General features: G+C 40.0%; 2 protein-coding genes across 2 annotated transcripts; both read right to left on the bottom strand.

Annotated features, from left to right (window-relative positions):
* Window position 1: 1 nt before the first annotated feature.
* Window positions 2-6,149, bottom strand: LOC131543975 (zinc finger protein 319). Its single transcript, XM_058781821.1, has 2 exons — window positions 5,699-6,149; window positions 2-4,426 (listed from the first exon to the last, which is right to left on the bottom strand). The coding sequence occupies exon 2, from the start codon at window positions 4,194-4,196 to the stop codon at window positions 2,424-2,426; it is 1,773 nt and encodes a 590-aa protein (XP_058637804.1). The 5' UTR covers window positions 4,197-4,426; window positions 5,699-6,149; the 3' UTR covers window positions 2-2,423.
* Window positions 6,150-7,116: 967 nt separating this feature from the next.
* jph3a (junctophilin 3a) lies at window positions 7,117-15,853 on the bottom strand. The gene is made up of 5 exons (XM_058780515.1): window positions 14,620-15,853; window positions 11,479-12,241; window positions 11,143-11,267; window positions 9,576-10,888; window positions 7,117-8,705 (listed from the first exon to the last, which is right to left on the bottom strand). The coding sequence occupies exons 1-5, from the start codon at window positions 14,999-15,001 to the stop codon at window positions 8,625-8,627; spliced, it is 2,664 nt and encodes an 887-aa protein (XP_058636498.1). The 5' UTR covers window positions 15,002-15,853; the 3' UTR covers window positions 7,117-8,624.
* Between the last annotated feature and the right edge of the window lie 1,165 nt (window positions 15,854-17,018).

Here is a 17,018-nt window from a genome sequence, read left to right as displayed (position 1 = left end):
TCTATAATTTATTTGTAGTGGTTGTAAGATGTTTATGTACATCATTTATACCGCATGCTGTATTATAGTCAGTCTGATACCTTTTACAAATATAAAGTTCAAATTATATTTTGGTGGGATAAAACAAAACATCTATATCATAATGGTGTAACAATAACAGGTGTTAACGTTTCAATTGTTAAAAAAAGCAAACAAAAAAAATAAAAACATAAATGTAGGATAGCTGTATTAATGTCCAAATTATATTGTTCCCTTTAACAATATTTCACTACACTGAATAGTCTACTCTACACTTTTACAGTCAAATCAGTCTGAAAGTTCTACATGGTCTGTAGTCATTTTACCATTTGGTTCACAAGTAATACAACGGTTAGCTATGTTTACAAACATTTAATTTGTAAAAGTCTTGTAGTTATGACATGCCACACCTTTGTGATAATGGGGAAAAAAAACAACACATTATGGCATATTTACAATTTGAGTCTCTTCACTGCCTTATCTAGAAACACGGACATTTAAAGGGATGGTTTGAGTGACATACAGGAGGAGGTGCTAGATGGTGGGAGAACCTCTGGTTTTGCTCAAATACAAAAAAGAAATAATTTATTTGATTCAACCCGCTAACAGTCTCAACATCAAAAATATTGCTTCACAAGCAATGACACCATTCAGTCTCTGCATTTAATGCACATGAGAGTACACAAATCTGTAACAAAACAAACAATACTGACACATAAGCCATTAATGTTAATAAGGCTCTCAGAGGCTTCGAAAGGGAAAAATAAATGTTTGCAATGTTTACATTCAAGCTGTTAGGATAATACAATGTATCATTAATATGGATTCAATTAATATGCTTAGACATTTAGACACTGCATTGTAAGAGGTTTTTGAAGTTTAAAAAAAAACACTCTACTACTACTTAATACTGTGTTTTTAGATTCCTTTAAACATATTACATGTATTTTTACTCTTAAATTTGTTTAAAATTATTTCTTTATTCTTATAATTACAAAAGCTGCGTCCAAATCTATCTGTGGTTTAGTATTTTAACCCAAATCAAAGGTTCTACCGTCAACTGATCCAGTTTAGAAAGCACAAAATGAAATACCAACTGAAGAAATACCAAGTAAAGAAATAATTTGTGGCAGAGAAACTGAACAAGTTGTCTGTGGCAAAAGAATAATCCACCGAAACAGAACCAACATATCCTCACAAGAGGAAACAATCACATGCACAGTCTACAGTATGATGATACACAAACAGATACTAAATTCTAGCACTGTACTCATGTCAAAGCGATACAAAACATCCATGTACAGATAACTTTACAAATTCTACAGCATTGTTTAGCTAACGCAACACCATCTGTTTGCAATCTGCAAACAAAAATACTTCATTGTTGTTCTCTGTTGCCTGGCAGTTAAAAAGTAACCGTTAATCTTTGTACTACTGTAAATTTACTCTCAGAACCGCTTGCAAACTATTGCGTCCTTGTTAGAGATGAGTCAAAATGCACTACAGAAAAAGAATGGCAATTTTTTTTTTTTTTTTGTGTGCGCACGTGTAGTCCTTTGCCTACAAGTTAACATAGCAGTTTGCACTAATGACAGATTACAACAAACTGTATAAATTATTTAGGCTATTCATGCATACATATACCCTGTTACATCATGGGTTAGGTGATGGGAGTTATACATTACGAATACATACAATCACTACTGTATATTGTCCAGATGGCCATACAGTGTTCCATAGCTAACATGGAAGCATGAGATGGAGACACTGGAAGAAAGGCAGTTAATTTAAAAGTTACAAGGCCAAATAATTAGAATGAAAAATAAACAAAACCAAAGCAATAAAAAAATCTAGTTGTGGTCAATTGCATGAGGACCAAAAATCAGATCCAGGATGTTAACATCTTGCGTACCAATTTGTATCATTCTGGAAAAGCTGTCACTGATAGATGCATTACTGCATTCTCTTCTTGTTTTAGATATAATGAATGTTAGATACAAAGCAGAAATCAACCAAAATCTTCAGTTCCTTGTAAAACAGATCAGCTTTTTCTTTGTTTGAAACACCAGTCTAATGAGTTGCACATGAGACAAAATTGTTCATTTTTACAAGCTTATTTTTGAGTAGCAACCATTTTTGTGTGCAGTTCTGTTCGTCAATGTGGTTGGTACAGAAATGAGGCAAGTTTCTGTCTGTGGAGTAGATGTTGCCAAAATCTACCCAGCGGTACATCAAGACTTTTACAAGCTGACACTTTATGTAGTTCCTTACCAGTCCAACAAGTACTGCAATGCTTGTGGGATATGTAAAACAGACGATTTCACTAATATAAGCAAGTAAATCGCAATGCTGCTATTGCGTGCAAAGTGTGTTTTCGCTTGGTAAGGAGCAACAGCAGACACTAACTACTCTATGCACGAAGACGCAGGATAGCCCCCTCCTTCTGCAGTGTGTTGAACTGTATGTTCTTGAAGGGCCCCAAGCTCTCCAAAACACTCTCCACACCAGACACACTTGAACTGGGCTTCACGGGAGTGGACAATGCCGTGTTTGGCCAAGTGTTCACGCTGTTTGAATCCCTTGTCACAGGTGGGACACTTGAAGGGTTTCTCTCCTGTATGAACTCTTCGATGTCTCTGCAACTCGGATGAATATTTAAAGCGCCTCTCGCAGTCTGCGCATTTCATCGGCTTCTCCCGAGCAGGGTCGCATCGGTGCTGCACAAAATCAGACGAGGACTGGAAGCGGCGGCCGCAGAGCGAGCACTTCAGCGGCTTTTCAGTGCAATGGGAGTTCTGGTGCCTCTGTAACGTTGACGACTTTTTGTAGCCCTTCCCACACACGTCGCACTTGTACGGTTTCTCCACAGCGTTCGATCCAGAGTTTGATTCTGTACACTTGTGCCTTAGAAGTTCCCCGGATTGTCTGAAGCCCTTTTGGCAAGCAGCACATTTGAACAGACTCTCAATACCGTGGACATGCTGGTGGTACAGCAGGTGGGAAGGCTGCAGGAAACCTTTGTCACACTGATTGCACTTGAAAGGGCGATCTGCTGGGTTTTTGTGCGTACGACGGTGGCGAACAAGTGCATACTGCTGCTTGAAGCTCATCTGACACTCCTCACACTGGAAAGGCCGCTCTTCGGAGTGGGTGCGCTCGTGCTGCCTCAGGTCCGAGGGCCGTTTGAAGCTTTTCCCGCATGCTGCGCAACGGAAGGGACGCTCTCCAGCTGGCTGGCACTGGTGGTGCAGCAGTTCGGACGACTCCTTGAAATGAAGCTCGCACAGGTTGCATTTGAAAAGGTGCTCGCCAGAGTGAGCGTACATGTGCCGTACCAGGTGCTGCCTGTGCTTGAAGGTCTTCTCGCAAACGGCACATTTATACGGGCGATCGGCACTGTGAGTGCGCTGGTGGTGCGCCAGATGAGAAGCTTGACTAAAGCTCTTCTCACAAGTGTCGCACTTGTAGGGTTTCTCACCCGTGTGCACTCTTTCATGACGTGAGAGTTCCGAAAGGTGGCGAAATGCCTTATTGCACACCGAGCACTTATATGGACGGTCGGAGCCCTGGAAAGCTGTAGTGGAAGAGGAACCCATGTCTGCCCCATCACTGGATGTCTCAGCAGTAGAGGGTTGCTGAGGGTTAGAAGAGGCGGAGTCTGGGCGGTACGTTTTTTCACAAATAGAGCACTTCATTGGATTGTTTCCATTAGTGTGCTCATTATGATGTTGTGCCAAAGACGTGAGAAGGGAGAATCCCATTTTGCACACACCACACACAAACGGCTTCTGTTCAACCTGAACACACTGATGCTCTAGAAGATCCGTTGCTTGGTTGAAGATCTTCATGCACTGAGTGCACTGGAACGAACGGTCCTGGTTTATCATGCACTGGTGCTCATGGGGATTGGCCAAGTGCGAAATATCATGGCCACACGCACCACATTTGTGACCACCTTCACTTCCCACCTGCAGCTGAGGCTGCTGAGCTGGCAGCGGGTGCTGCTGTGCATGTTGGCCATGCTGAGACTGCTGTAAAGCGGGGTCTGCCTGTAGGACAATACCATATGCAGCACTGCCCAAAGCATTCTCTGCCCCTTGTAGAAGGGGGTGCCCAACAGGAGGAGGGGCCACTGCATGTTGCTGTTGCCATGTTTCTGTCATTCTTCCACTGTACATGTATGAATTCAGCTTTCAGGGATCAGCTCTTTGGGACCAACAAGTGATAGTCAGTTCATTAGAAAGGTTACAAATGATGCTAAAATAGTCTTGTGGAGAGGTTCAAGATTTTTGGGTAAGCTTGCTCATGGTGCGAGCGTTCAACAAGGTCAATTTTTATGTAAAATACCAATCCAGGGGGGGCATCTGAAATTTTCTCCAGTACACTACAATGGTCTCCAAATGCATACCTGCAATAAGAAAAACAGTGGGTTATACCACAAAGCAAATCATCTATGCAAGAATTACTCAGGGCTCCCACGTCTTAAAAGAGAAAAAAAAAATCATGTATTTTTCCAATTACTGATTTAGTAGTATTACATTGCATCAATGGTTTTCAACCAAGGGGCCTCAGCTCAGCCTCAACTTCCAAGAGGGACATAAAGTCAATTCAAAATAAACTCTTTTACAAAAAATAATAATAAAATCTAATTTAAATTAACGTCACTGAAGATATACAAGTAAACCGACCTCAGATTTATTTTGTTTCCATCAACATATTTTTTTTTTTAAGAATAGTTACTGAAAGAATAGAAACTGAAATTTCACAAAACTAAAATAACTGTGCAGAAGAAATGTCAAAAAGGTTTAGAACCAATGCATTATTTAGATCTCACTGAGAAAAAAAACTCAATTCAAAAAGCTCAATTCTAGCTGATAAAATTGTAAGAAAAAGATATTTTCCATGGCTTTTCGCAATCTTAATAATGTCTCTGATATCTTGTGGGAACCCTGAGTTCTGTTAATAATGATTATGAAATAAACTCAGAAGGAAAGACACCCTTAATGATATACAAACTACTACACCAATCACATGCATATCACTGTTATGGTCCAATGTGTGATTGAATCCAAATCAAAATTCCCATTACAACATGCTCACACACACTTGACAAGAACAGCCTAAATATGAATTACAATACTAATACAACACACACACACACAAAAATCATGCCATGCAACACACTCTAAGAATCCAAAGTTATAAAACGAATTGCAAAGCCGACTGCCTGCTAGCCGGAAAAAAAATGGGAGAAATCTGGAATTTCTTTGATGCTCTTGATTTTTTGACTGGTACAGAAAATAAGCCTTGCTTCGTGTATTAGAAATCCATATGCAAAGCCATAGCGTAAGGCCTAGCATAAAACGATTTCCTTTTTATTCGCAGTTTGTGTGCAAGAAAACTTCAGCTAGCTTTTGACCGATGCACACTTGCAGTCAGGGCTAGCCAGCGCTGCTAATGCTCTTCTCTATATCAATCTGCCCGTCTGCAATCGCTACATTTTATATGACTCACGAAACACACATGCAATAAAAACATTATCTGCAAAATGCATAACGCGTCTGCATAACTGCATGCAAATGATACGCAAAGTCCCATGCAAGTGTGTTTACCAGTACGCTAAACTGTAGCTATTGCGTTAAAAGAGGTAGCAGCCGCCACCTCACTGGCTTTAACCTACTTTGCCTCGCGTTTTTCCGTCGATGCCTTGTTTTCCCGAAGATCCACGCTTGGAATAAATATATACAGGACGTTTTAAGGCAGGTAGAAAAAAAAATCGGGCGCTTCCCTGCCAGTGGGTGCAGAAGGCCCAAATAAACGTGACGCATCGGACCTCTACGACCAGCCCCTCGAACAAGGCGGACACCCCGATGATATGGGCGGAATCAAGGCGATGGAAAATCACCGATTTTCTTTTATATAAGCGAATCGTTCAAATCGCTCGTTCTGTTTTACGATTGCATGTCTTGTAGTTATGTTTAAAAATAACCAAATGATGAAGTCAGTCTGTCCTCACAATGGCGTTGCAACGTTTATGGAATGGCTTTAGAGTAGCAATATTCTGATATACATATCCCTTACGAAAATGAACCTACAAATCAAACCAAAAAAACACGGTTACAATAGTTAAACCATGGTTTTGCTACACTAACCATAGTTTAACCGTGGTTTAACATTTAAAAAAAAAACAAAAAAAAAAACACTTAGGCCTACTACACTTTTATTTCAATAAAACCATGGCTAATTTTCGTAAGGGATTTTTGTCTACAGTTTTGTTTGACTCCAGTAGCCTAATGCATAGCCTGTGTGCATGTCCTAAAGGAATTAGTGGATTCTTAGGAATTATTCAAAATAATGTCGAAAATCCATCATGTATGTATGTATTTTAAAATGTCATTTATTATTGTTAAAACCTACGTTTTATTCTGGGTATATTATCAGGACATTGATCAGTGAATCCCCTACAGTTTGTGGTGTTAGTGAAATACAAATAAGTCCATACAGTTTACAGAAAGACAGTCTAATATTATCAAGAATGTAACCAAATATTCAAATATTTAAAGGACTCATTATATTAAAGGTGGTTACACCCTGAATATAATGAGTCCTTTTAAATTCCCAACTCAGTCCACCGCCCCTGGGATGCATATACATCTACTTGAACAAAGAGAGCTTGTAATCTCCACAAGTTTTGGTCAAAATTATGTCAGAAATAAAATCTGTCAACAGTGGTATCGTAAATTCCACATCAAAAAGAGACAAGACTTCAAATTTAGGCTAGTTCAGCTAATGTACACGCTAGAATAAACAAACATAAGACTGGCTTTTTTAACTCCAAGGTGGGACTTCCAGTCCTACAGCCACCATACAGGGCGTCATGCTGCCACTTTCACAAATAATTTTGGTAAGGTGGAACTACAAACTCCATATTTAGCATTGCGGTTTCTTCTATTCGTGTATGTACGAGTGGCTCATCTCCTCATAATTCCTTTTTGCCAGGGCTCCTTTATTTGTTGATTACCAAATCCACATCTGATATAAAAATGGAACGCTGTGTTTTTTTGTTTGTTTGTTTTTTTGACAACTATAAGTCACAACTTAACCTCAAACATTTTATTAATTTTCCACATAACTTGGAAACAATCTCATAAATCATTGCGTAAGAAAGGGCATGCTTAGGCATGCAATGATCTCACAACATGATATCACAGGATGAGTAGTATAAAATATACAATAGCAGTTTATCATTCATTAATTTAGATAATGTCAGTCAGGTCCCACTGAGAAACATAAGCTGGTATTTTTACACTGCTTTCAGTCCCAATTGTTATCTAAGTTGCTGGACAGAGAGACAGGCAGAAAATCACACAGAGTAACAGCAGAAGAGAACAGGCTAACAAACATGCTGTAAAAATCTCCACAGGCTTAGGCTCAGTTCTTAAGCCAACTTGATTTGTTCAAAGGTGGGGTGGGAGAGAGACAAACCATTTCACGTGACCTCTGTAAGAGCGGCCATCAGTACATAACCTGCTCGCTGGGATGGTTTCTCAATTAAAAAAGGCACTCAGCATATCAATGATATCTTGCAAACTTGTTAAAATATGTTAACTGTTCAGTAATATAGAATAGTATATATTGAAAGCAGTGGTCATAAGGTAACAGTCTCAAACTTTATCGAGGATGAGCCGGAATACTCAGCCACTGCTGCACCTCTGTTGTACTTTTATGTCCCATAGCAGATGTGACATCATGTGGTGTACAAGAAAACACAGAAGGTATTTTAGTAGTGAGTTTGGCATAGCAGTGTTTCAATGGTGAATGCGAGTCAAAACGAACTACACGACTGGATTGTGCTGAAATTTGGTGAGGCGGGATTTGTGAGTGTGGAAAGAATTCTGCAGGCTTATCTGATTCAAATGGCATGAGTTTAATGGGAATGCACTATGATGAAGCCCTTTAAGATAGCTGTTACCACAGACTTATAGGTGTGTCAGATCTGGGTATGTAGATGAGAGGGTTGATTTCTATGGATGACATAATGAGCGTCTGCAGCGATCATATAGGGCTGTACCCTGGAATACAGTGAGAGGGGGGGAGGGCATGTAGTCTTGGTTATATATAAGTGCGAATCACATCTTACATCAACTATATCATAGTACATAAAACCACAAGACCGTCTTTGCACATTAATCTTCAGAGTCTTGTTACTCAATAATGGCCTTATGTGCATTTGAAAATAAAACAAATAAGTGTGAAACAATCTTTTGTAACTGTTAAATATGTGGTAAAACATATCAGACGAGCTGTATATTAAAAAACCTAAACGTGTGTAATACTTCATTTCTACAGAATATTGTAAATGGACCTTTATTATGAATGGAGGAAAAAGTAAGCAAAGTTAACTAATGGATTATAATGGAATTATATAATAAATTGAACCATAAAAGAAGTTTACAATTTACATGGACTTGCCCAACTTACACAGACATTTACTACTGTGATTTTTGGGTTCCTTATATTAAGAAGTGGTGCTAAGTGTGCATTGTGTGCATATCTTACTCTTGACGATGATCAATGCTGTTATTGACATTCTATAGGCCATATGATTAAATAAAGAAATGAATGAACAAAATGGCTACACCGATGTTGAGTAATATCACCATGATCACCAGGACAGAGCTGGAGCCCTGCAGAAAGAGAGTAAAATATCATTAGAAACACTGTATTGCACATTTAAACATATTTAAACCATTAAAAAGTATTATATTAATATGTCTTTATTCCACTAAATGTAACATTTAGCAAGATCAGTTTACAGATCCTTATTAGATACTGTTTGCTCCTTCCTAATATTTCCACGTGCAATATACATAATGTAGCATTTTACACAGCATATAGAGCCCTAAGAGCGTCCACTTTTTCAGTGGCCTGGATTCCAGAAGTACTTTTCCATTCATTTTCTCTGTAGGGGTTGAAAAATCTTTGATACAGAGGTCTAAGCCTTGAATGAAACCATCCGGCATTAATTATTTTTATTAGGAACTGCATGAACTACACGTTCCATGAAGCACTGCAAATGAAGGAGTCTAATCAGAAACAATATAGAACAAAATACTTAAATACAAAAATACTATATTACTGTTAAAAACTCCATTAGTAGCTCAATAGTCAGATTGATTAATTGAGTCATTTGCAATGTTTAATGGGAATGAGTGGTCACTTTTGAGTGTATTTGAAGCATAGCTTCTCTGATTGGTGGAGATCTCTTCTGAATTATGGGTAGTGTAGTTCTACACCCAGAACTGAGCTACTGTATTAAACACAATTTTAATCACATTGCCTCGCAGCTTCTAAGCATATATCATCATTTAAGCACCTCAGAGCTCATGGTAGGTTTGTCTAGAAAGGTTTAAACTCTGTCATTAGAAATCATTTTCTCATTGTGGAATGTGATTTTACTATCAGAACCCAAATATGATGCTCCATTAAACGATAGCTTAAGGCATACAGAACATTGTCATCTTTCATTACCAAAGGCCATCACACTATTTACTTACTGAGTTTGTCTTCATCAGGTTCAGATGCTCTCCTTCTTGTTCCAGTGGTTCTGGAGAAGACATTAAAGGGGGTGAAAGAGTAATGTCCCTGTGCAAAGGCCATTCCTCCACGTCAACCCCAACATTCAAGGTGTCAAGCATCTGCACAGAGTCCATGGACCCCTCCCTGGCTGCAAGACCCCATTCTTTGCCTTCATGGTTTCGCTGACGTAGTCTCTGCAAATTGTGCCCTTGGAGACCCGAGCATTTCATGCCAGAGCCAAAGTTCTGATGGGAAACGGAGTCTAGGGGCTGGAACCTCATTTCAACCCGATAATCATTTTCCCCTTCTTTCTCCTGCAGATGTGAATGGGAAGAGATCCACTGGGAATTGTTTTCAACAGTCCATTCCAGAGTGGAGTTGTTGGCTCCACGGTCTGACAGCTGGTATGCATTCAAGCTAGACTCACCAATCGAATGATTGGTAAAGGACTTTCTTGGCTTGTGGTTGGAGTGGACATGCTCATGTTGTTTGTGATAAGAGGAAACATGCTCTTGGGGGTTATAATGGTAAGAAACGTGTGGTTTTTCATGTGCAGAAATAAACTCCTTTGGTTTGTGATTGGAGGAAGCATGCTCATTGGTCTTGTGATTAGACAAATTATGACCTGCTGACTTGTGATTGGAATATATGTGCACCTGTGGTTTGAACTTGGAAGAGTCGCAATCAACAGATTTGTGATTGGATGGTTTATGCTCCCGTTCTCGTTCCCTGGAAATTGTATGTTCCCTGGATTTTTGATTTAAGGAAACATGTTTCCAGGGCTTTTGATTAGAGGACATTTGATCCCACACCTTCTCAGGGGCCATATGCTCAATGGGCTTGTGATTAGAGGAGCCGTTCTCCCATGGGTGATGAGTTGAGGAATTCTCATGTCCATTAACATGACCGATCTCCTCTTCCAGCAAGGATGGAGTTGTGGAGCGACTGCTCTCCCCTTTGCTTCCTCTTCTGTGAGGATACATCTCAGCAGTCCAACTGTTGGCCCCACTTCTCATGGTGTCCATGCCTCTACCTTCTACTAGAACCTGAATCTCGGCCCCTCCTTGTTCATCCACAGCACTCTGCCGCATGAAACAAGCATTCCTAGTGCGATGAGTAGGTGGGCTGCAGGGAGGTGAGGAAGGGCTTCTTAGAACTGGGCTCAGGTCAGGTGTCTGGGCTGGGGGTGTTGTGTCTGGTGTGCAGAGCTCAGGGCTGTCTGTACCAGTCGAGACCACCTCCAGGTCTGTCTCTTTCCTGTCCTGATGCTTTGGTCTCTGGCACTCCAGCCCTAGTAAACAGAAATATAAAGACATGGTCACATTAAGTGATGAATTATAAAATAACATCATAATCAACAAAGATGGAAGTAGACTTGGTCGTTTCTGATGTTGGGCAAACACTACAGTTTAGTACACAACAGTTCCATTCTTCTATGCATTACAGATACAGAATAGTGCTTTCATTGGGAAGTATGTTACGTAATTTCATCTGAATTGGATTGCGGGTTTTCCTTTTTTCTTTATTTATTTTTTATTCACTGACCATTCCCATAGTGATGGAAAGAGGGGGAAAGTTCTTTGGCTATAGCCCTGGCCATACGACACTCCTCCAGGGCTCTCTGTGCGACTCCCTCTGCAGCCTCTGCCTTTCCTCTAGCATGGCTCATCCTGAAGAAAGTAAGAAAGTTTGGTTCAGTGGTAAGAAAGTTTGGTTCTCACTTGATATTGATCGTACTTTCCAATTTTTACCCATAAGTAAGCTGGTATTTGGTTTTATTCAGTTGTGTCTTGCTGAAATGGTCATCTCTGTAACACATTCTAGACCCTCCATAATTGTGATTAGAATTGCGCTCTTATGTGAGACATCATTACATCTTACCTGGACAATGCAATCTCAGCCTTTTGCTTGGCTATGTCTGCAGCTTTCTCGGCAGCCTCCACAGCACGATCCACCTTTTCACGGATTTTGCTGGTACGGAGTGGTATTAGGTTTTTCCGCTTTCCACTCACCAGAACATTTTGCTTGTATTTTCCCTCTTCCTTTGTTCCATCTGGAAAGGTGGTGCAGCCATAGCCATGCCGCTTGTTTCCAAACCACTCACCTTCATAGTGAAGTCCATCAGAGCGATGACTTACACCCCACCCTGATCGCATGTCATTCCTCCATTCGCCAGCATATGTTTCAGTGACAGTGGCATCCACGCTGCCCCCTGCCTCTGCTTCACCTAAGCTGACGTTGGAGTTGATGTCTGAGGCAGCTGAGCTGACTGTGCTCATACCTGCCTCGCTGCAGAAGGAACTCTGCTTGCTTAATTGGCTGGCCAAAGAGCTCTTGGACTCAGACCTCCTCAGCTTCAAACCACTCAGTATGGACTGTCGGAAACGGCCTTTCCTCTTCCTGTGCCTGTCCGCTTCACTGTGAGCACAAAGTACAAAGCCACTACGTCCCACTGGGCTGCCAGATACCCCACTGACACCAGAGCCATCTTCTGGAGTGGGGGCCCCTTCGCTGTGATCGGATCGTAGGGAGTTTATGGAGGTGCACATAGGGGAGAAGATGATGGCTGCCATGCCATAAGGCACACTCTGTCGCACTCCATAGCCATGACGCATACCACTCAACCACTGGCCCTGGTATGTGCCTGTGAGAGGAACAGGGATAGAGCAAAGTTCATATCATTATTCAGATGATTTGTACAATAGGGGTAAAAGGCCCTTTTGATTACATTTTGTGCTGTCAATGTTAACGCGTTAATAACGCGTTAACGCAAATTAATTTTAATTGCACTAATTTATTGACGCGCGATTAAAACACCGCGCATTTTCTGTGTGACCCGTAGCCTAGCCCGTAGTTGGAGACATGGAGATGCACAGTGTTGCCAATTTAGCGGCTTTGCAGACCCCTTTAGCCCCCTTTAAGTTGCGATTAATCACGAGTTAACTCATGACAATCATGTGCCCTATTTCATTTCATTCCAAAACACTAAATGATAACAAATAAACACCACTACGTTTTCCTAAACACCTATTTGGATCTCAAAATCTTCCTGATTCATGAGGTCATTGTGCATAATAACAAAAAGTTAATTTGAGGTCATTTAAAAATTTGAAGTGATTTTTAAATGTTGGATATGTATCTTGTAAGACTTATTACATTTACTGTATATGAGACAAACAACAGATCTATAATTCTATAGTTTCTTCAATAACTGTTAAAAAGTGCTGCTGTAAAAATACCCACCATGGTCAAATGGACCACAACCACAAATGGAATGGATAATGGAAATTCATTTTGTGTCTGTATTTTTTTTTTACATTTTATTATTATTATAGCTCAAAATTATTCACTGTACATTTACTAAAATCTGAAAAAAAAAAAAATTATTAAATGTCAAAAGTGACAGAAATGAACAGCAAATATGATACAATTTGTAGTATTTCCTTATTGTGACATCTTTTTCCCTGTGACCCTTGCTGCAATATTTGCATATTTTATTAATATTTGTTCATTTTCTTAAGGGAGGCTTAACCTTGTTGTATCATATACATAATGAAGCCATTACAGAGCTCACTGTTAGTCTTTTTAAAATAATGCCAAACTGTGTCATGTGACATCCGTTTATGTATCTTAAATAAGTAGGTGCATAAATAAATATTCATTTCATATAATGTCCTGTTTCAAAATACATTTAAAAAAAATTAAATATGCTTTTTGTTTGGGCTTTTGTTGTTGTTGTTGTTGTTGTTGTTGTTGTTTGTACTCTGCTTAACAAGTTACTAATTCTAAAGTCGCCGCTTTTGAAACGCATTAAATAAAAATAACAACAAGTAAATGCATGTCCAATTAGAGTAACTATACACATTCACGTTTCTATTTCAAGTGACTTATGTTACTCGGTTAGACATTAGGCTACATGATTTTCTAAACTAATTTGGAACGTTCAAGAAAAGGTGAGATCACGTTTTCGAATAAATGCGAAGCTTTATGTTGTTACAGTGACAGATTGAAATGTAACAGATGCTGCGTCGCGATAGTAACTGTCCAGGGTGCTGAAATGTTTGACATGAGTTATCTCGCTATTTTTGGGTGGTTCGGCAAAATATTACAGTCCTGTTTAATCAACGAGCGAAATAGTTAACTACTGAATACAGGTCCATCGTATTCTGCTTTGGATTTAATTCTAACCCGATCTAAAAATGGGACATCTGTCGTGTAATGCGAACGTAAACGTTTGTTTCTGTTTCCCAAATAATCTGTTCTAGTGTACAAGGACATGATTCATGCCCAAATCACACTATTTTCCGCATTAATCTCTGTAACACGTCAGGAAGCGGATTACACAAGAATGTGAAACAGCCAATCAGCGAGCACAGCGAAGAGTCTCTAGTGACATAATGACCTGCTGTCGGTCGGTTTCCATGGTAATTTACTGTACAGAGGCGTCTGTGCTTCAGATACGCGTGGTAAATTAGTTCATACAGTGAAATTTTATGCTTTAAAGCACATGCTGTAGAGAGGATGTTTTAATTATCATTTTGCTATTATTTTCTGTAAGCCTAAAATATGTTTCATAACTTCTCTGATGCAAAGCAGTCTCCCTATTAGACTACAGTGTTATATAAGTGGAAGTAGAGCTTTCTTTTAAAACACTTTCTATTTTCCAATGCTGTTATTTCATAGACTAATTCCTGGCTGTTTTCTCCTCCGACTATGCAAGTGCTGTTTCTTATCAACTTACAGATCATATAATATAAGTTGCTACTTGCAAAGATGAGTGGTTTTCCACTGGTTTTCCTTCAGGCATCTGCCAAATTTAACTAGCTTCTACCAAATGACTGATGAATGTGTGCCAAAATACTGTAGGCTTGATTGGAAGCACAGACTTTGACATCAGCTGAACAACTTCCCAAAGATACGGGAAGCATTTTAAAAGCACATAGGCCATTTACCACGGTTAGTTAGTGATTTAACCGGTACTTTCCTGTTACCAGAACACAGCAAATACTTTTAGAATCTGACCTCCGTCCGAATAGGTCTCTGAGCCGTATCCATCCTGTAAGCCGTTGCTCCAGGTGCCTTCATAACGAGAACCGCTTGTAGTGCTTTCCAACTTCCCGTACCTGCCTTTGAACCCTTGTGTCCATTCCCCCTTGTACTCCCACCTCCCTTTGCTCTCCACTCCAATGCCATGCCTCTTGCCCTGCGCCCAGGTTCCTTTGTAACTGTTCCCACTGGGCCAAGTGTAAACTCCAAGAACTTCGAATCCATGGCTCCAGGCCCCCGCATACTCCCCCTGGCCCTGGGGACCCGTGCAGACCCCTCGGCCATGCGCCTTGCCCTGCTCCCACCCTCCACAGTACGACCCCCCATCATCAAAGTCAAACCTGCCTCCAGTGGACATGCATGAAACAGGTTTTGGCAAATCTTTAGAATGTCAAGTGGAAAAATTGTAATTGGCGAGCAAAAAAGGAAGACTGCGATCAACTAGACAGGAAGTGTTACAGCAATATTCCTCCCGTCCTTCAAGTAGATTTTGAACGTATAGAAAAAAACAGTGCTTTTAAGTCCAGACGATTTAAAGGGGTGAAGAAGAATCTACCAGGCTACCGTCCTGGTGTTATAGCTCCTGCCTGTTTGTGCATGGCCTTTGGTAATGGATGTCTTTATTGTGCATGCTACTTCCAACGGGCATGCAGATGGTGAGCTTCTCCCTTCCTCTCTGCACGGTCCCAACAGGCTGAGGCACACAGCCGCGTTCCGCGTTTCCTGCGTGGAGATCAGCAGGCAAACAAGGCCTAGTTTTTTTCCACAGCCAAAGAGATCCACACAGCAGCAGCATTGATACACTCAATCAGACATTACACGGCCCCCAAACATACCGCTCCGGCTCACAAAAATGCAAAAATGCGGGTGAGCATCCATAGCCTCAAAGCATGGATGGTGTTTAGGCCTCCCTCTAGATCATGTTTTCCAAATAAAATGACAGTATTTCCTCGCTTATGTGTTAAATGAGATCAGTCTGGCACAGCATTTTTCCTAATGCTGCTCCCTCTCGCTCTCTCTTTTCCCTTCTGCGCTCCTGCTGTGGTGTAGAGGTGAAGCTTCTTTCCTGGAAGACTGGTTAAAAGCGTCAAAAATCGGTTTAGTCCTGCTCTTTGGTCCTCTCCTCCTTCATGTTTACGTGCATATTTAAAGGTGGGTATCCATGATGGTCTGAAGCCATATGATGCTGAGTGTCTCTAGAATATGCTCATTACAGGACTGTTCCACCCCAACCCATTCCCCTCCCCCACTCATGCTCTCCTTGTTGTTCTTAAAGGGATAGAGGCTAAGAAAGTCATATGCATACAATAGCTTGCCTAATTACCAATTTCCCTTATGATACCCTCTAATTATATCTGCATAACAGCATCATGTTATTTGTTTCTCAGGGCTTCAAGAAACATTTAATAAGAAATGCAAATATATTATAGATTCTCATGGCATTTAAAATGCAATAACCAGTGATACGCTAATTGCATAAATAGATTCTTTTGAAGCATGCTCAACACACATAATCAAGTTAAAGTGATATATATATATCTTATATTTAATATAAAACAACTGAAAAGTTGGATGAACTGCTAATAACTGACATGCACATTCTTTTTTTTAAAAGTGCATGTTATGACTTAGACCTTATTTTCTGGTATCAATGCATTCTGTAGGAATGCATGAAAAATAAATTATTTTATACATAATTTTTTTCTGTTTTCGAAGATACTTTCACCTTTATCAGAGAGAAAAAATAGATGTATTCTTGCAACAGTTTTTAAATTTATGCTCATGGGTACAAATGTTTAAAGGCCCTCCTTCTTTATAGGTTATGCAATATGCATATGCCTAAACAGCACTAAAAATCAGATACTGAGCTAAGATCAATATTCATTAAACAGCCTCTAAAATTCCATTTTGGGTGCTGCCTGAATTCTGTTCTTCACTGGCATTGTACGCGAGCATGATGAGCGCTGTTTGCGTGAGAAAAAATATCGGATTATTTGACACTGGCCTTTTAATTAATGTATTTTTGCCCCACTTGGCTTCTATATACTATCGCGAAAGCTTTCACTTGGATGAGTCCTTAAAAAAGCCAGTAATTGAAACCTTGATATACATAACAGTATTTGAAAATATTTGACATGCAGGCAGATGGATGCAGAGGGCTTGGTAATAAAATTTTATTTTTGTTGTTAGAAATTGAAAAATATCATTATGTAGCTTGGTCATTTATTTTATTAGGTACATTCACCATTTGGTAGTAGTTTGTTAAGCCTGCTGGTTTTGGAGCAACATTGCTAACGATATAATAATGAATTAGATCCAAGTACACATTTTTGCCATTGGCAAGGAACATCTGTGCTTCCTCTACTTAAAAAATG

Source organism: Onychostoma macrolepis, chromosome 07 (assembly GCF_012432095.1).
Source record: "Onychostoma macrolepis isolate SWU-2019 chromosome 07, ASM1243209v1, whole genome shotgun sequence".
In the NCBI taxonomy this organism is placed as follows: domain Eukaryota; kingdom Metazoa; phylum Chordata; class Actinopteri; order Cypriniformes; family Cyprinidae; genus Onychostoma; species Onychostoma macrolepis.
Note: the sequence above shows the minus strand (reverse complement) of the source record. Positions and strands in the feature narration are given on the sequence as shown.

Excerpts from the sequence above, each read along its gene's own strand:
- LOC131543975 (XM_058781821.1), bottom strand. The coding sequence starts at position 4,196 with ATGTACAGTGGAAGAATGACAGAAACATGGCAACAGCAACATGCAGTG.
- jph3a (XM_058780515.1), bottom strand. The coding sequence starts at position 15,001 with ATGTCCACTGGAGGCAGGTTTGACTTTGATGATGGGGGGTCGTACTGT. Across the intron at positions 12,242-14,619 it reads AGAGACCTATTCGGACGGAG|GCACATACCAGGGCCAGTGG; the intron begins GTCAGATTCTAA and ends TTCCTCTCACAG. Across the intron at positions 8,706-9,575 it reads ACCTGATGAAGACAAACTCA|GGCTCCAGCTCTGTCCTGGT; the intron begins GTAAGTAAATAG and ends CTCTTTCTGCAG.